This window comes from Lissotriton vulgaris, chromosome 5 (assembly GCF_964263255.1).
Source record: "Lissotriton vulgaris chromosome 5, aLisVul1.2, whole genome shotgun sequence".
NCBI lineage: Eukaryota > Metazoa > Chordata > Amphibia > Caudata > Salamandridae > Lissotriton > Lissotriton vulgaris.
In genome coordinates, this window is record NC_141693.1 from 183,927,875 (window position 1) to 183,947,891 (window position 20,017).

The 20,017-nt window shown below is 43.0% G+C and overlaps 1 protein-coding gene across 1 annotated transcript in view; it reads right to left on the minus strand.

Moving 5' to 3' along the window:
- CACNA1B (calcium voltage-gated channel subunit alpha1 B) overlaps window positions 1–20,017 on the minus strand; it is a 1,091,759-nt gene that overhangs the window by 68,220 nt on the left and 1,003,522 nt on the right. Inside the window, exon 42 of the mRNA XM_086921120.1 lies at window positions 5,320–5,447. Coding sequence (XP_086777246.1) covers window positions 5,320–5,447 — 128 coding nt within the window. The remainder of the gene's footprint in view (window positions 1–5,319; window positions 5,448–20,017) is intronic.

A 20,017-nucleotide genomic window follows, 5' to 3' on the forward strand; every position in this document is an offset into this window, starting at 1 on the left:
GGAGGCAATGCACGGCACACAGTTGTGTCCAGTACCGCACCTATGAACAGGTTGCGCTGGGAGAGCACCAGGTGAGACTTGGGTACATTTATTGAAAAACTCAACCTGTACAACAACTGGGTTGTCTCCTGCAGATGTTGGAGCACTTTCTCTGGAGACTCTGCTTTGATCAGTCAGTCATCCAAATAAGGGAATACCGGGATTCCCGACCTTCTGAGATGTCCTGCCACCACTGCCATCACCTTGGTGAAGACTCAAGGCGCAGTAGTAATTCCAAAAGGAAGGACCGCAAACTGGTAGTGTTGCGACCCCACAGTAAAACGGAGATACTTCCTGTGCGACTTCAGGATTGGTATGTGAAAATACGCATCCTGCAAGTCGAGCGACACCATCCAGTCTTCTTCCAGCAGCGCTTGAAGAACCTGTGCAAGGGTGAGCATCTTGAATTTCTCCTGTTTCAGATAGAGATTCAAGATCCTGAGATCCGGGATCAGACGAAGTCTGCCATCCTTCTTGGGGATCAGGAAATACCGGGAGTAGCATCCCTGACCCTTTTCCTGCTCTGGGACCACCTCTAGCGCACCCTTTCTTAACAGAGTCTGAACTTCCTCCTGTAGAAGTAACAGATGTTCCTCTGTGCAATAACCTTGGCAAGGAGGGTAATTGGTAGGGAATTCCCGAAAGGGAAGGGCATACCCATTTTCTACGAGATTGAGAACCCAAAGATCTGATGTAACCGATTCCCAACCCCGTAGAAAGTAGGTTAGCCGACCCCCCACCGGACCCACATGATCCTGAATGGCGGATCTAGGGCTGCTTTTCTGAGGCTGGGGGGTTGGAAGAGAGGGAGGAGGCAGAAGCTTGACATCCTCGAGGACGAGTCTTTTGTTTTCCCCTGTATGACCTATACAAGGTATTTTGCTGTTGCTGCTGTTGCTGCTGCTGACCTTGTCTATAGGTAAGAAATGAAGAGCGTCCAAATCCTCTGAACTTCCTGGTCGTTGAACCTCTTACTTGAAGACCCAGAGATTTAGCAGTTGCTCTGCTGTCTTTAAGCCTCTCTAAGGCTGTATCTGCCTTCTTGCCAAAGAGTCCAACTCCATCAAATGGTAGATCCAACAGTGCTGCCTGTACGTCTACAGAAAAATCAGAGGATTTTAGCCAAGCTGACCTTCTTGTGGCTACCGCAGTGCCCATGATCCGTGCCACAGAATCAGCAGTATCTAGACCGCTTTGGATAACTTGTCGTGCTGCTGTTTCAGTATCAGACAACACTTCCTCACAGTCACCCCTGCAGTCATCAGGGATCTTAGGAACTAAAGTGCGCATTGAGCCCATACGTGCGTGCACATACCTCCCCATGAGACAAGTGGCATTTGTTGACTTTAACACCATACTTGCAGAGGAGAATGTCTTCTTGGCCACTTGATCTTGCTTCTTAGCCTCCTTGTCACCAGGTACTTGGGGAAAAGCACAAACTGACTTCTTAGAACACGCAGCCTGAATCACCAGGCTTTCAGGAGACGGGTGAGATGTTAAAAAGGCAGGGTCTTCTGGTGCCACCCTATATCTCCTCGCCACACTTTTTGATACTGCAGGTGCAGAAAGCGTTTTTTTTCCACACCTCCATAATGGGTTCAGTTAAAGCCTCATTAAATGGGAGTAACGGCTCCACTGCTGAGCTCGGTGAATGTAGTACTTCCGTCAGCAGATTTGACTTAAATTCAGCAGTAGGTAATGCCAAATCTTAAAGACCTGCTGCTTTCCTCATCACCACATGATATGGCTGGACATCCTTCGAAGGCGCATCTTGACCTGATGGTAATTCCCACTCTGGGGAAAAATCTAGGCCACTAGCATCAGCCAGCTCTTCGAAGCAATCCTCATCTAGCTCACCTTCCTCCATGTCTGGATGAGACTCGATGTACCTTCGTTCCTCCATGAGGCGTTGTGCTTCCGTCCTGGACCTCTCCTTTACACGCCTCGCAGCCGGATCCACCATCGACTCCGACGGAGCCGGAGCCGACGTAGGTACCGAATCTGATGGCCCAGTTGGAAGCTCCAGAGGTCTGCTTGGAGCGGGCGACGCTGGTACCGGAGTCGACGACTTCGGCCGAGCCGGTGACGACCTCGGCGGAGCCGGGTACTGCCACGGCGGCGTCGGGGCTGGCATGAACGGAGACGGAGCATAAGAGTGTGGACCACCCAAATTGAATTCCAGTGGACCCATGGGACCCGAAGGTGCACAAGAGGGGTACCATGCCCTTGAGAATACGCCATACATAGCGTTCAGGAACGCTGATGGGTCTTGGCCTGGTGCAGGAAAAGGTGGATGAACACCCTCTGACCTTTCTCGAGGTGGGATCGAATCTGGCTCTTCTACATGCGCCGATTCTTCCTCCTCCACAGGGACTTCCACCTTCTCCTCTCGAGCCGGTGACGGCGCCAGAAGACGGATTAGAAGCCAGAGTCGGAGATTGAACTTGCGACTCCGAATGTGAGGCCTCACCTTCCCGATCCGAATTCTCTTGCGGCGGGATCACCTTCGATTGAACCTTTTTGGGCGACCTCGAATTTGAGCCCGACTTCTCATCCGAATGACGTTGAGACTCATGCGTCCTTCTTTTGTGCTTCTTATGAAACCTCGAAACATGGTCCGACGAGGACTTCGAAGCCGACTCCTCTCTGGATCTTGATCTTGGCTTCGACCTCGACTTCGTCCTCCTCGAGCGGGATCTTGAAGTCTTCCTACCCATGTCGGCCTTCAGCTTCGCCACAAGAAGCTTGGTATCCCTCTCTCGCAGGGCCTTTAGATTCATTTTTCGGCAAGATGAACATTCATCCACGTCGTGGTCGGAGCTTAAACACCAGATACAGTCCTGGTGCGGATCCGTTATGGACATCATCTTCCCGTACTCCCTGCAGGGCTTGAATCCGGTCTTCTTCGCCGACATTTTAGGGAGACAAAGAAGCAAGCAAATAAGAAAACAGGGAACCAACAGCTAGTGAGTATCCCGAAACCGTTAGCGTCGACGACTCGGAAAAAAGGGAATTGATGTCATCACGCCGGCGTGGGCCTATTGTAGGCGTCGGTGACGTCAGCGGAGACGCGAGCGATGCCGTGTCTCCATGACGTCCAAGTCCATGTGGGCGCGAAGCTACAAAATGAATTTCCGAATGTGTTGCTGACGCAAGGGGATATTCACAAGGTGAGGAATCCACTGGCAGATGTATCTATCAGAATGGTGTGTTGTCGACGGTCCCGTCGACGACGAGGTGGCAGTGGAAACAAATGTAGATGGCAATGGAGCAGGCGACGGAGACAATATCTTCTCCTTTGTCTTCATCGACGTAGATTTGCGTGCCGTCAATGGAGCCATTGACAAAAAGGAAGTCGTCGTCATGGATTTTGCCATAGACGAGGCAGTTGTTGACGAAGGTGGAATCGTCAGCGTAGACGGCACTGTCGACGAGGATATTGCTGCCGACGGGCTGGTAACCGTCGACGAGGATGCAGCCGTCGACGAAGATTTGTCCGTCGATGAGGTCTTGCACGTCGACGAGGTCTTGGCCGTCGACGAGGTCTTGGCCGTCGACGAGGTCTTGGCTGTCGAAAAGGTCTTGGCCGTCGACGATAACTTGAGAATAGAGGAAATAGGCCTCACCTCTGGAAGCGGCGACGACGAGGTAGACGTCGTCGTCGTAGTCCTCGTTGACATCGAACACATTGTCGTCAACGTTGGTACAGCGTCGACGGATCTCGTAGTCGTCGACGGACGCGTCGACGGTCCCGTCGACGAGCTAGCGCCCGTTTTAGATGACAAGGGCACAGCTTGGGATTGCGACACCAGAGAACCAGGTCCCGTAGGCGTGGAGGCTGGCAAATCCCGTGGGGAGACAGATTTAGAAGCACCAACGAGCTTCTTTCTCTTCAGGAAAGGAGAAGGCACCTCAGTCTCTGACCCACGCTTAAGAGAGGCTTTAGAATGGAAAGAAGACACGCTTTCCATGTCAGAAACAGGATCTTTGGAAGTCTTCAACTTCTGTAGCCACAGAAGGAGACGGGCCTCTCTGTCTTTTAAAGTCTTTTAGGAGAAGGTCCTGCAAAACTTTTTTAACTTCATGGTCCGGATAAAGACAGTAAATACACTTACTGTGAGGATCTTCATGAAAAAGGCGAAGCTTTCCACAGGATGAACAAGGTCTAAATAATGATTTTTTTAGTTGTAGACATCTTGAGAGTTGAAATGAGCAAACGAGCTGAAGAACTGAGCAGAGCTCAGGGAGACCCCTTTCGCACGACGTGCGGTAGAAAATCTGAGGGCTTGAGCTTCTGAGGAGAAGGTTCTAGAGGGTGCTGTTGCCTGATTGGCAGGAATGTGGACTATTATAATGACTATGATATGACACTAAAGTGAATTCTCCCTTTAAGGCTTCTATGGGCCTTTTTCAGTTCTATGGTACTTTTAACTTTACGTTATATATTTTATATGTATTACATTTCTTATGTATATGTATAATTATATAATATTCTATATGTATATATATATATATATTTTACTACAATTTTATGTACTGTGGGACTCCCACTTCGACGACGGGGAATATTCAAGCATGTGAATCTATGAAAGACACCCCTAATACTGGAGAATCTCTGTTCTGGCCCCCATCTTAAGGAACTCTCTTCCTTCCTTGGTTAGACTGGAACCCAACTTCTGAGGTTAGAAATGATTTGAAGACAAAGATGTCTAAGCAAGCTTTGGATTAGCCAAAGCCCTCTCTCCTCTCCTGCAGGGTTGTTACAGCGCCAAGAAACATTTGGGTGTATGTGCACTCTATAAGTTTTCCTAGCATAACCTAACATAACATGCATAGGGTAGCTACTGACACAGGCGGCAAACGAGGAAGCTTGAAGTCATCAACATTGGGAGGTCAAGTAATTACACAGAAGAACAGAGGTGGAAAAGCTTGATACTCAGAAAGCATATAGATAATAGCAGGAATTCACTAAACATGCCTATTATGAGGTCAGGTACTCACACAGAAAAATGGAGTGGGGAGGATGATGGAGATATGCATCAGACATGCAAGAGACGTTGATATTCACAAGATATGCACTCTGGGAATTATTACATATGCCAATCCTCTCTGACCCACAGAGGCAGAGGCTAGACAAAACACAGATCTTAGGAGGCTAGTGTCAAAAGGTCTTGTACACATCGGACATTTGGGAAAGCTCAGGTACATATACAGCATGCACAGTGAGATCCATTGAGATAAGCTACCAGAGTAACAGAGTGGGAAGGGTCTTGTACTCACATGGCTCCCCCATTATTAAGGGAGGCTGAACTCTTCTGACGAATGAACATTTTGGAATTTCCAAACGGTGTGGGCAGAGCCTGCTCCAAGGTGGCTCTTATAGGCTGGAAGAGCGACACTGTCCCTGTCTGCAGAACACAGAAGGGGAGAGCATGAGGAGCACCTTTCAGTGCAATAAGTAACTGATATCGCTGCCATTTTTTATTTGATTTCAATTAACCAGAAACTCTCTCCCATTAAACAAACAGCATCCATGGTGTTTAAGACAACAACATGTATGAAAATAAAATACAATGCAATGCAAAGGGGACTTTGAAAAAAACCTCCTAGAGGAAATTAACCATGAACACTTTGGGCATTTATTAGGGGCATTCGGTTGAAAGGCATCTATCTCTGTAGTGTAGTTCCTATTTTCTCAATAGGCCCTGCGCATTGGAATAACATAAACAGTAGTATCGACGTAGAAGTGCGGATCTTCCAGGCCTCCACTGACTATGTTAAACTTAATTGGGTTTGTTACCAACTAGCTCAGAGGTCACTGGAAACTTTCTTGACTGAATAGGAAGTGATCAGCTTCCCTGGCACAGCCAAGAAGGGATTCAGTTTTCCAACAACCGTGCAACATGACAACTTTGCTCCTCAGATAAGAGTCAATCTCTAGGGTCGTGTGAAACAATAGACAGTTATTTTACTCAGTCAGTGGTTGTGCAGTTTACTTTCACAATATGTAGAGAATAGAGAGACGGGCGTTGTCAATAAAGGGTAACATTTATTGAACAGTCTTTCTTCTCGTACAAGAGAAATGAATTGCCACAATTGCAAGACTTGTTAATATAAAAAGTACGTACAGTAAGATAAGTATTGCGAAATAATACTGTAAAAGCATTGATATGGTTTCTTAGCCATACAATGGTTTAAAATGAATGAAACATATATACATTCATATATACATTAGGCTAAAATACTCAACTGGTGCTTCTAACTATGCCTACCCCAGTGTACCTGACCTAAGCCTAATACTTGGGAGGGGAGTAAGTAAGTAGCTTTAAGTTAAGTTGGTTTTGCCAAGGTTTGCTTCAAGAATTCTCTCTAAGGGTTTAGTCAACACCATACCTCTGGAATAGAATGATAGAGGTCTGGTATCTCCTTCAGGGGGTCGATATCCCAGTCACCCGCAAGGGTAGACTAGAAACGCCGGAGCTGGATTTCTCTGCAGGAGAAAGACAGCGTCTCTTCTCAGCACGTCGAGGAGGAGGAGGGGCAGCGTCCGCGGGCAGCTTGCATCTGCTGGGCTCTTGCAGGGGACGGCTGTTCAGCTCCTAAGTTCACCACACCATCGTTCGCTCGTTAGCAGCGATAGCAGTAGCGATAGCAGCTATGGTATCATCAGCATGACAGCTACTTCAGCGATGGCATTGATAGCTTCAGCGAAAACAACAGCAGACAGCGTTTGCTTAAGGCAACGTTGGTAATATTTATATCTGAAAGGTGCCTTGTTTGACGTAAGTTTTTGGACATAAGACGTCAATAAAGATGTCACTAGGAAGTGATCGTCTATCAGTGCTCATTAGAGTTCTATTACTAATCAAAACATAGCAAGCGGGGATTTCCAGGTTGCTGAGTTTTTATCTTGTTGAAGAACTCGGAGTGTTAATCTAGGAATCTCAGATAGTAACTTCTGCTATGTCATTGCACTAATTGGTTGCAAAGGAAGTGGCAGAGAAAGCGATTCTGAAATGTGGCTCTGTTCGTGTGAGGCCAGAGACGAGTTTCTGAATATTGCACTTGAACGGTTATGCCAATATAGGGAATAAATGGATTTATAGCCGAATAGGGGCATAAGGTCACAGTATCGATCAGGGTCCTAGATTAGAACGCGACACCCACGCCACAAATTCATGTCCATCAAATTACTAAAACTAGAGCAATAAGATGCATGTGTAACATTGCCCACCCCAAAATACATATATGCATTTGAAATAGGCGTATTTGTAATACGTGAAAATATAGGTACTGTACGTTTTTGAAGCATAGAAATCATTCAAAAATTATGGCATATGAAATCAATGAACGATTATGCAAAACGAATTACACATGAAATATCTCTGAAACAGAAGAAGGGCGAGATAATTTCATCACATATAAATGCATTGCAGTAAAATGTGCTAGAGGCTGGTGTAAAGTTATTATGTCTCTAGATGTATTTTAGAAATAGAAGTTGAAGCTTCTGTTCTCTATGAATAGTTTTACTTTAAGCAAAGAATTTTTCGTGCCAGAAAAAGGGTGAATATTAAAAAGTGTTCAATTCAAAAGAATTATTGCTTGAACGGGGAAATTAGAGATCCAACGCTTTTAGCAGTTTTTGTTGTTCAAAACTGAAGGCCGAATCCAGAGTTCATGGGAACGCTGTGTGTCGGAATGCTTCTCTTAAGTTATTGTTTCTGTTCAGGTGAGAACATCAAATCAGACAGGCTCTCAAAGAATTGGTCTACAAAATCAGGTGACAGTTCAACCAAATTCGATAGTGCTGTAACTTGGCAGGTGTGAGAATGATTGCTGTCATCAAAGTCGGGATCAGCAATGCTCACAGAAGGTCGTACCTGGGTGATGCTGCTTTTGTCACTCGCTCCACTGTTACCACCTAGTCGTAGCACAGGAGTCTCAACGAATGCCGTCATCAGGATTGGTAGCCGCTGGGACAACACAATGCGTGAGCCGTTATCGGACTTAGCAAAGTATCGATATCCATTGGTACTGCTGATGGAAGTGAAAGACAGATGTCCAACACGCACTCATCTCCGCATAGCATACATCGTAGTACAGGTAAGATGCAATTTTGCCATATCGGTCTGAATGAAAGGAACCAGGTCATGTTTAGATCTCTCAGCCTGGCCAATCCAAGGACTCTAGTTATTCTGTCCCGGTAGCAAACTGCTAGGATTGTTTCTTCCATTCCCATAGGAGTCATGTCTGAGCTGTGGCTTGCCATAACGAAGCTGGAGGGTCAAAAATAAAATCCCTGCTACAAGTCCCAAAAATAGGGGTATGCCGCCAAAAACAGAGTGGACAAAATTTGGAACGATTCCCAGAATTGCTTGAAATGGTGTTAGCAGTCCCATAAAAATCGTCTTAAATATGCCTGGGATGCCTGTGGCACTAGACATGTTAAGGAGTTGGCTCAACATTTCTACGAAATGCACGGGGCAATTTGTTGATAAAAGGTCATGAACCTCCGTAGCTGTCCTTGCAACTAGGAGATCATACGTCTCTTTTGATGACGTTATGGGCACTGTTGTCTGTAAAAGAACAGATTTAATTTTGCTTAAAGTATCAATTCGTATAGAAGAGAAATGCAGACGAGGCCAGATGGGAGTCTCTATGTCTCCAGGCCCGCTCGGGAACAATGCTTGCATACAGCATTTGACCATGGAAGTTACGCTTACGAGATAACGTTTCCCTGGAACAAGGCCACAACATCTGTGATCCGTTCTTAGAATGTAACTCCCATTCGCGAGTTGCAGAAAGAAGGGCTCTATCTGCGTTGCAGGTGTGACAAGCTGGTGGCATGAAAGGTTGTTGGAATTACCTTCACAGGCTCCGTATAAATTAATACCCTGGCACAAAAGTATACCGCTTAGTGAACGTTTACAGTTTTCACCACTAAGAAATACATTTTTGTCGCTGTCACTATAGCATGAATGAGTGTATGGTAATTTCCATGCTGATTTTACATATCCTTTACCCAATCGTTCATACTGCCCAGTAGGTATGTATTCAAGGCACTTTTTAAATCGGAAAGTTGTTATCAGAATAGTGATAATTCCGTGTATTATCCATACAATGACAGGACTTTCTGACATTGTCAATGGTAATCCCTCAAGTTTTTCGATGCTCAGGATTGTATAGTCTGCTCATTTCTGTGCCAAGCTGATTTGTTTATCAGTAAGGTTAAAAATGGAAAATAATGACGTTGTGTTGATTAAACGCCAAGGCACATAGCCTGAACGAAGATTTTGCAGCGTCCAGCCTAATTGTACAATAGAACGTAATTGCGACTGGCCATGCTGTAACATTAGCAAGTCTCTGTCTATTATGTCAAAGGCAGAAGATACAATATTGTCCAACGAATATATTCTGGAGGACAGAGTCATTAACCCATTGTCCACTTACAGAAAGTGATTTTTCCAAATTAATACGATCAATTTCTCGTACTTTTTCTGCTGTTTCAATTTGTGTGACTTTCCAAGCCTCGTTGTACGCAGCATAGATACTGGTCGCTATGAAACGCTTTTGACGCTGTTTGCGTGGTCCCATAATAAAATCGCGGAAATCAGCACCATCTTTAAGTAAAGACAAGTGTTGCTTAATTTCAGCCAGTGTGGATGATCCTAGCCATTCGAGGCAGAGTTTCCCTACACTGTATGTTGTTACTATCCCTGGATGTTGTCTCTGGGAGTATCTAGGGTCTTGTCTGGTCATTTTTAACCCCTGTGTTTTGTTCAGGAATCTATCTTGACAGTTGTTTGTGTCAGTAGGCCAGATTAACCACTTTTTCCAATCAGGATGTGTTCTGTTAAAATGTAAAATTTTAGTTACGTCCATCACAATATCTGTTGTTGCATTTTCAGGTATTGGCTTTGGAATAGACGGTTTGTTTAGGTCTTTGATCTTAGCTAGGTCAAGACAGGATGTTTGGTGAATTGTGTCATTTAAAAACATAATTTGTTCTGGTATCATGCAGGTTCTGAATAGTGCTTCTAGACCTTGTACCTGCCAATCTTTCGTACCCCAAATGGTTTTTGTTTCAATGTTATTTTTCCAATAATCAAAACCAAATGTCATCATTTTTTCATAAAATGCTTCTGAATATATTAATTTAGTATTTGTCAGCATTGTTTTCATTCCTGTTTTATCTAACATTTTGTAATAAAACGTTTCTGCATCACTGGTGTTAAACCCTGAGAAGTACTTGAATTTCTCAAAGAATGTTTTAGAACTGCTTTTAGGTGGTGTAGCACAATGTTCCAATTGATTATGCTTAAAAACATTTCTAGGCTGTGCAGATTTATGCAAATAATGATCGCCATAATGTGTGTAACAGAACAACTGTTCATAACTAGACGAACCTTGTAAATAATCATGTTCTGTGAATCTAGCTGGCATTACTAAATCAGATATCATGTCATTAATACTGTTAAAGTCCCAATCATCAGAGAATGTTCTATGTTTTACAAAGTCACTTAAGGAAACCTTCAGTTGATGAGGATACTTCAGGATTTCGACCGGACCATAGATCTCATAGTCAGCTTTCTCCCATACTACCCCACCGGGTATTGGAATGGCTGTGACATTTACTGTTGACAGTTCTCTTTTCTTCACGTGGGATGATCTGTGTGGTTTGAGGACTAAGTTGATGTTCTGACTTGCTGTGTCCATTGTACTATATTTTCCCTCTATGAATTTTCCCAAACAAAGTACCATGATGAGCCAAAGCAGGAGGAAAAATACACCTAGACCGAACCAGAACTCTAACCAAGGGGAAATAAGGTAGATTTCCTTCAGTTGATGAAAGAGTTCCGTTGCTTTTTCTTTAAAAGTCATTTTTGTTTCTGGCATCACTTCGGGGTTACTTTGATCCTCGGAAAAGTTGTCGAAGTTGATGAAATAACCAGAGGCAGCTCTGTCAATTGTTGGGATTGTTCTTTCAATCTGTCTTTCGGTAGCACTTTCTGATGCCACATCATTGTAGACTGGTGTTTCTTGACAAACTGTTTCAATCTGTGTCTCAAGAGGCACGAGTTCCATGGCATTATTGCATAGTCCTTCTCTGTGCACTGCAGGCTTATTTAATGTGATTAGTCTTTCAGTTTGAACCTCTTGGATTGTTGCAAGCTTGGGTATTCTGTTGTTTTTTGGGAGTCCACTGGGCCTACTGTTGATTATAGGCCACATGCTTGTGGTTTTACCAGGTCGATAGATACAACTCTGTTCTCCTTTTTACCAGCAAGGGGCGGTAGTACTACTGATCTTGTTCCGGTGATTGCCAAGACAGGTACTGCTTTTCTGTAAGAAGGCCCCAATTCCTTCTTCACCGCTATTTTTTCTCTGACTAGATCCCCAATCTTTGGAATCCAGACAGGCCTTGCTGGGGCTGTTGCTTGTGGTGCCTCGTCAGTGGTATCTGGCTGTTGCATTAACTTTATGTTGCTTAAGGATTTTCTTGTTTCATTCAAGTCCTGTAAAACAGCCAAACGATCTTTGATGTCAAAGTCTGTTTTTTTATCTTGTACCACTGATACTTGACTATCTAAGTCCTGAACTCTCATTCTAATTCCGAACAATAGTTCGTATGGGCTGAAACCTTTTAGAGAATTTCTTGGCAAATTGTTAAGACTGGTCTGGACACTTATTAGATGTTTGACCCACCCAGCGCCTGAACCTAATACCTTCGCTGTTATAGATCGCTTTATGTCCCGGTTTTTTCTTTCAACCACACTATTCCCTTCGGGGTGTGATGGACAAGAATACCGCAACCCAATTCCCATGCTGGCCATGGCCTCCTTATAAGCTCGAGAGCTAAAAGCAGGACCCTGGTCAGAATGGAACGTGGTAATTGTGTATGTGCCGATAAAGACTCGCAGATCTTTTATAACCGTTCTAGCGTCAGCCGAGCGCTGGAGGCCAAATTCTTTAAGTGTGTTTAGCCTTAATAATTAATAGGACGCAGGATGGGGTGTAGACAGCGTTACGCTGTTTCTGATTGGTAGCCGGTAGCATAGTTCACTACTGCGATCCCTGTTGCAGTTTTCACAGTTATTTGCATATATCTGGTGTTGCACACTCATTCCCGGCCACCAGTATACTGATTGTTATTCAGTCAGGGATTCCTTGATCTTTCTGTGCCTAGGACCCAAACCCATGTGTGCGTCTGCTATTAAAAATATTCTCCTGTTCATGTTTGGAATTACCCTATCCCCCACTCCAGGGATTCGAGCAAAAGGAACGGAGTTTGCATCGATTACGTATGCATAATTGAGTGGATAGTTCACGGGTAGTGCTGCACAGTCGCCTTTTATGGTCGTTTTTACTGCCAGCATGGTTTCCCCGTCTATGTATTTTTCTGTACGCTTTTTTGTGGCTACGGAAGCCGGTTTAGTTGCTTCCGCTGTGGCTGTATTAGCCAATGAATTCCCTGCAACGTGAACGCCATCACGTTGAAGACTCTGTGCGTGTATCACGTGAGTCTTTTGTAGTTCTTTCTGTAAAAGAGCTACCTGTTTCCAGAGCAATTTATGCTTTATTGTGGCACCTGTGTCATCTTTGTAATCGTTTTCAATCCAGCTCTGCAGTTTATTATTGTAAGAGTTGACGCAAAAATGAGAATCGCACACGATTAGTGTCGGGAATTCACGTTCTGCATTTTCGAGCGCCATCTTTAAAGATCTGATTTCAGCTCTCTGAGCCGAACAGTTTCTTACTGATTCAGTTTTTGTTACTTTCGGTCTGAATTTACCGCACGGCCAACGACCTTTAACAATCGCACAGGCTGCATCGTAGGATTTGCTCTCTACGTTAAAATGCTGTATAAATCTATCTGTATAGATTATACAGGCGTACTGTGGGAGAGGCAGAAGTTCGATTGGCAGAGGATATTCTTCTTCCTATTCTAAATCATTCAGTTCTTCGAATTGCGGGGCGAAATAGTATTTCACATCTTCCGCTCCTAGAGAATCTATACACTGTATCCATTTCGGATCCAGTGACACTGTAGGCAGGTTTACTGGGCTGAATAGCGCCTCGAAGGCGGATTCCGCTGTGAGGATATTAATCCTTTTACTATGTGCTAATTCTCGTTCATTTGCTAATGCAATTTTCACTGCTTTCACAGTTCTTTCTTTGTGACTGAATGTTTTTTCTGCTTGTGTGTACAAGTGAGATTTAATTGAAATTGGTACCTTTTCTCCCTCATTAGAGGTTAGGTACGTGAATCCGCATCTTCCTGGGATGACTCGGATTACAAGATCGCGTGCGTTGTCACGTGTATCTAATTTTGTTTTTGCTAAAATGTCTGTTTGCAGTGATCTCAAAATTTCTGTGTGTTTTTGAGTCCAATTGATTTGTTTAAAATCAGGTTTAATTAGTTCGTAGAGAGGTTTAACCCTCTCTGCGTAATTTAGAATGTATGTTCTTCCGAAATTCAGAAAACCTAGTATGGATTGTAAATTCTTCAGCGTTTTTGCAGCTTGCAGTACAGCGCACTTCTCTAAGAAGTTGTCCGCTAGGCTTTTTCCTTCACTTGATAATTCGTATCCCAAAAATAATACTGTCAGATGGGCAATTCGAGACTTTTTAAAGTTGAATTTGTAACCCTCTGCTGCGAACCCAAGTATAATGGTGTTCACTCTTTTCAAGTGAGTATCCAAGTCGTCGTCTGTGAGATAGATATCATCTACGTAAGATAATGCCTCATCATCATATATTTGTAGTAACTCTGTTACCCTAGCTGAGAATAGTCCTGGGCTGTTCTTGAACCCCTGTGGGAGTCGACAGAATTTTATCGGAGACCCCATTACGGAGAAAGCGGTCAAATACCTGCTTTCTGGTGCAATGTTTTGACAAAAGAAACCATTAGATATGTCTAATGTCGTTTTATATTTTTTCCTAACTATTTTGTTCATTAGGGCAGCACTATGCGAGTTTTGTACTGTAAAAGTTTTGCAACATGCATTAAGGTGTCTGTAGTCCAAAACTAGACGATATGAATTGTCTGGCTTGGAGACAGGAAACAAAGGATTGTTCATTTGAGAGGTGCATGTTTCTATCACCCCCTGGTATTCAAGTTGATCTAAGATCTCCCTGACTTGTTTTTTAGCTTCTTGCTTAATGGGATACTGCATAAGTACATTTTTTGTGAATCGGAATGTGATTCGAGAAGGCAGGCATGATCATTTCTTCGCCACGAGGGCACTCCCTGACAAACTCTGGGGGCCAATCCTTTTCAGCTAACAGAATATCATAGCCTTTTGAGAGTTTATCCCAAAATAGACCCTTTATTTTCCTAGTCTTATCACCCTCTATACGCAATGTTATTTCGTATATCTTATGGGGCTCGCTAAGTCTGGTGTCGGCAGTTTCAACCTGAATGTATTCATTCGTGTCCACTGTCTCTAGATGACTCATCAAGATCTTGCGGGCTATACTGATTTCTGCTGCACTGTCTAACATTGTTTGTGCCCACTCCCCGTTTTTCAACTGTGTCCTCAGTATTCTCGGCATGGTTGATTACTCTAATACTGGCTACCTTCTTTTTCGGAAATTGAGATTTTTTACTCTGAGCAGGTTTCCTTGTCTTTGGACTTGGTGTGCTCTCCTGGGTCTGACCGTCCTCTTCTTTCCGATTTCTGCGAAAAAGATTGAGAGGGACGTGTATCAATACTTTGATATCTATCAGGTTTTTTCAGATTATCCCTATTTCTAAGGTTATATCTTTTCTCAGAGGGCTCCCTCTGGGGAGACTGGTGTTCTCGAGTCGGAGTTCTTTCCCTCCGTCGAGGAGACCTTCCTCTGGACTGGAAAACTTTTTCCTTGGGAGTGGATTGTTTATTTCCATCCCAACTCTTTTTAGGAGTGTTTGAATTATTTTTAATAAATCATTTTTCAGGATTTTCGAGCAGTTGGGGCTTTACTGGTTTCCCACCCAAGCTGTCTCTACCTAATTCTTCATAGCACTTTTCTATGATTCTGGCAAGCTCAACTGGCTGATCTGTTATATCTGTTTCCTTCAACTTCTGGCGGATCGCCACAGATGCTGCTTCTCCCTTTATATTGGCTAATAATATAGCCGAGACCTGCTTGAAGTCTTTCAGTAATTTCATACCCAGAGTTAAAGCAGGTTCTGGACCGTATTCATTTTGAATCTGTCTTAGTACATCTGGTATTACCGCCATAGACGGAAAACCATGTGTTTTTGTGTAAATGGAAGCAAAGACTGTACCCCAAGTGTCACAGTCCTCCACGTGTGGTGCGATTCCCATAGGAAGGCAGATGGTCAAGATTCTGTGTTTCTCAATAGGGGTAGTATCCGGAAATACTGCCTCTATTTGAGTGATTTTCTGTGCTAACCAGAAAGGAATTTGTTCCCGTTTTACGGGTGCTTTACCAAGACATGACTGTATGTTCTGTGGTGTAATTTTATTAGTGTTCCCCTGGTGAGGTGTCAGCTGTGGTACATTAACAGCTGGTTGGACTGTTGCAGTCCGCATTACATATTGGACTAATTGCCTATGTATTTTAATAAGTGTTTTTAGCTGTACTAACAGCTCTTCTCTAGACATTTTTTCAATGTCCGGATGTGGTGTTTAGCTGGCTAGAACCGGCCACGTTGCTCCTGGTCTACCTAGTGGACCGAGGCTGGTAATATGATCATTTTGTTTTAGGGCGCCATTAAACCAGAGCAGGTGCTCTTGGAATTTTAGTGGGATTTCAGTCTCCTCGAAAGGAGCGTACTCTTCCGGAGGTTTCTCTATTTTGTAATAGTGAAACTCTTTTGTTCTAGCATTTGCCGCTGGAAAGTTTATCCATGAATAGAATACCTCTGTCTGCCGATATTCGTGTGCCTCTATCACAAAAATTACTGTACCACCTTGTGGTGTCAGTCCGTTTTCTATAAGTTTTAAAGTTATAGATTTTCTTAAATGTACCTGGATGATTATTGCGTCCGGTTCAGTCTGTAGGAGACTCGTGTCTTCCTCTATTAGTAGGGTTGCCAGCCTAGCTGCTTCCCTTTCTTCTTCACGGTCTGAAATTTTATTGTCAGGAAGGTTTTTGCAGAGTAGGTCTCCAAGGAGACAAAGATTAGGTGCACAATATTTTGGAACACTGTATCCTTCAACGTTGAATAAACCAGAGCTTTACATAGGAATCTCTTCCTACTGAGTTCGGGCGGATTTTAACCTTTCACCCACTCCAGACGTCTACTGGAGTATTTACGGGAGAAAGGGGTCTGTGTGAAATATGCACGACTGAGTTACTCTAACGTCTTGCGTTAGTTTATCGCCTTACCAAACGTTGGGCGCCATGTAGTGTAGTTCCTATTTTCCCAATAGGCCCTGCGCATTGGAATAACATAAACAGTAGTATCGACGTAGAAGTGCGGATCTTCCAGGCCTCCACTGACTATGTTAAACTTAATTGGGTTTTCCAACTAGCTCAGAGGTCACTAGAAACTTTCTTGACTGAATAGGAAGTGATCAGCTTCCCTGGCACAGCCAAGAAGGGATTCAGTCTTCCAACAACCGTGCAACATGACAACTTTGCTCCTCAGATAAGAGTCAATCTCTAGGGTTGTGTGAAACAATAGACAGTTATTTTACTCAGTCAGTGGTTGTGCAGTTTACTTTCACAATATGTAGAGAATAGAGAGACGGGCATTGTCAATAAAGGGTAACATTTATTGAAAAGTCTTTCTTCTCGTACAAGAGAAATGAATTGCCACAATTGCAAGACTTGTTATTATAAAAAGTACGTACAGTAAGATAAGTATTGCGAAATAATACTGTAAAAGCATTGATATGGTTTCTTAGCCATACAATGGTTTAAAATGAATAAAACATATATACATTCATATATACATTAGGCTAAAATACTCAACTGGTGCTTCTAACTATGCCTACCCCAGTGTACCTGACCTAAGCCTAATACTTGGGAGGGGAGTAAGTAAGTAGCTTTAAGTTAAGTTGGTTTTGCCAAGGCTTGCTTCAAGAATTCTTTCTAAGGGTTTAGTCAACACCATACCTCTGGAATAGAATGATGGAGGTCTGGTATCTCCTTCAGGGGGTCGATATCCCAGTCACCCGCAAGGGTAGACTAGAAACGCCGGAGCTGGATTTCTCTGCAGGAGAAAGACAGCGTCTCTTCTCAGCGCGTCGAGGAGGAGGAGGAGGGGCAGCTTGCATCTGCTGGGCTCTTGCAGGGGACGGCTGTTCAGCTCCTAAGTTCACCACACCATCGTTCGCTCGTTAGCAGCGATAGCAGTAGCGATAGCAGCTATGGTATCATCAGCATGACAGCTACTTCAGCGATGGCATTGATAGCTTCAGCGAAAACAACAGCAGACAGCGTTTGCTTAAGGCAACGTTGGTAATATTTATACCTGAAAGGTGCCTTGTTTGACGTACGTTTTTGGACATAAGACGTCAATAAAGATGTCACTAGGAAGTGATTGTCTATCAGTGCTCATTAGAGTTCTATTACTAATCAAAACATAGCAAGCGGGGATTTCCAGGTTGCTGAGTTTTTATCTTGTTGAAGAACTCGGAGTGTTAATCTAGGAATCTCAGATAGTAACTTCTGCTATGTCATTGCACTAATTGGTTGCAAAGGAAGTGGCAGAGAAAGCGATTCTGAAATGTGGCTCTGTTCGTGTGAGGCCAGAGACGAGTTTCTGAATATTGCACTTGAACGGCTATGACAATATAGGGAATAAATGGATTTATAGCCGAATAGGGGCATAAGGTCACAGTATCGATCAGGTTCCTAGATTAGAACGCAACATCTCCTTGAAGCGGCATGGCTCACTCCCAGTTGGGTTATCGTCATCATTAATTCACAGCAGCCTCCAGAAGTATGCACAGTGTTTATTGACAGGGTTCCTAGGCGTACATATACACAGGGCATTGGACAAGATTTCACCGACAGTGTGAAAAAACAATTAACTCAAATAAAAAAAGTATCACAAAAACAGCAAAAGCAGCAGTTTAAGAGTTGAAACTTAAGCAATGTGCATAGGCTATGCTAGACAGACACATAGCTCAGAATCCTTGGGGCAAGCAAAGGACACGTGATTATGACAGTGGGACAAAGGTATGAAACGTAGGGCCAGATGCACTAAAGGGGTTTGTGGTTGCAAAGCCTGTGAATTGCAAAAATGCATGCTTTGCAACAGCAAAAAACAAATTTGCAATGTACTGAAGACACATTGTGAGTTGAAAAGTCCTCTGTGACTCAAAATATAGACAGTACAATTAGGTAAAAGGGGAGTGAAAAGGGCGTTTGCCCCTCCTAGTGATTAGCAATTAGATGTATCAATGGTTTGCCACCACAAGTGCAGTTGCAATTAAATTTGGAATAAAACATATTTTCTTTCACCTAGGACCACGGTCCTTTAGGTGATGTTTATTGGTACCGATTGACAAAGTTTTTTGGAGAGGGCTAGTTTTATGAAGATCCGCATAAAAGGGCAGCAATTTTGTCCCACAATATATATATCTAAAAATGCACTTAAATTTCAAGTATATATACGTAATTATATATTCAAGATAAACACTGGGATGGATTTAATCTGCTTTACAGTAAAAAAAACACTAGTTTGTGAGCTTACCCATTTCTGAGGTAGAACAGGAATGCATAGAATGGCTGCATTGTGTAGGAATTGTATTTGAACTGTGTATGTGGTAAGAATAAGTGGCGTAGTAGATATAGGCACTGAGAAGCCAATGATCTCCCATTCCCCAAAGCGAGAGCGAGGCGAGAGAGCGCAAAAGTGAGTGAGTGTGTGTGTGGGTGTGTGTTTGTGTGTGTGTGAGTGTGTGTGAGATGTGAGTGGGTTGAGTTTATTTTCAAACAAATTGTTAAAGAAGTAACCACAGACATAATGCAGTCCTTTGTGTAGTTCAGTACTCATAAACAAGTGAATAAACACTTAAACTTAGAATTCTAATTTCATTTGAGTATGAGTATGGCTTTATTTCGATAAAAGTACGAGAAAGAATGATCAACCTGCGCACTCCCTTATATGTACTCTAGTGCTCAAATGCTATACTACATTAGAACAATGTTTGTGTGCTGTTTGGTTGAAAGGCAGCCAGCCCTAATAAATGATCAACCTCTGGTGGAAACTCCACTAGTATACCAAACGCACTACCTGTGTAAAGTATTACATTTACAAACAATTAAGGCATTGTAACTTATCCCAGTAATCACTCAAATTTTTTTTTTTTTTAAATGATCTTGTATTTCTTCAGACAATACATAAATATTACTGATCCAGCAAACTGATACATTTATACATAATAGTGCGAAATTCAAAAGGACGTTGTTGTATAATGATTGTAAAGGCGATTAAACTCAATCAATCATATGCTGAAACTCAAAAAACTGACAAATCAAACGCTTAATGTAAGAACACAATTTGAAAAAAACAGCCCAATGCATTTCGGGGGGTTCCCTTCTTCAGGGGCACTGTAAGAAACAAAACATTGTGTCACATTCATAATAACAATATATTTCAAAATTGCATGCTGAAAAGCTTACTTAACTCGCTTATAATCAATCTCAACATGCAGTTCTAATCAATCTCAACATGCAGTTCTAAAAACACAAACGAATTGGTCAGAACCAGTATAACATGATGACCGAATATGAGCTTATTATAAAGGCCAAAAAGTGACATAGACAAAAGTCAACTTAAATAGTGTGCTACACCACCAAAAGGACACCATAAATGTGTGAAAATTACATGCCAGCAGTCACGTGATTAAGAGAAATCTAAATACCACCACTTAGTGAATGAACAAAAGACCAAGTCCCTGTTTGCAACAGAACTCACTTGAAATAAAAAGACTGGAGTGATGATGAATGAGATGTTGACAAGAAACTTGTCTAAATTAGCCCTGCTGGACAAGACAGGAGAACCGATATT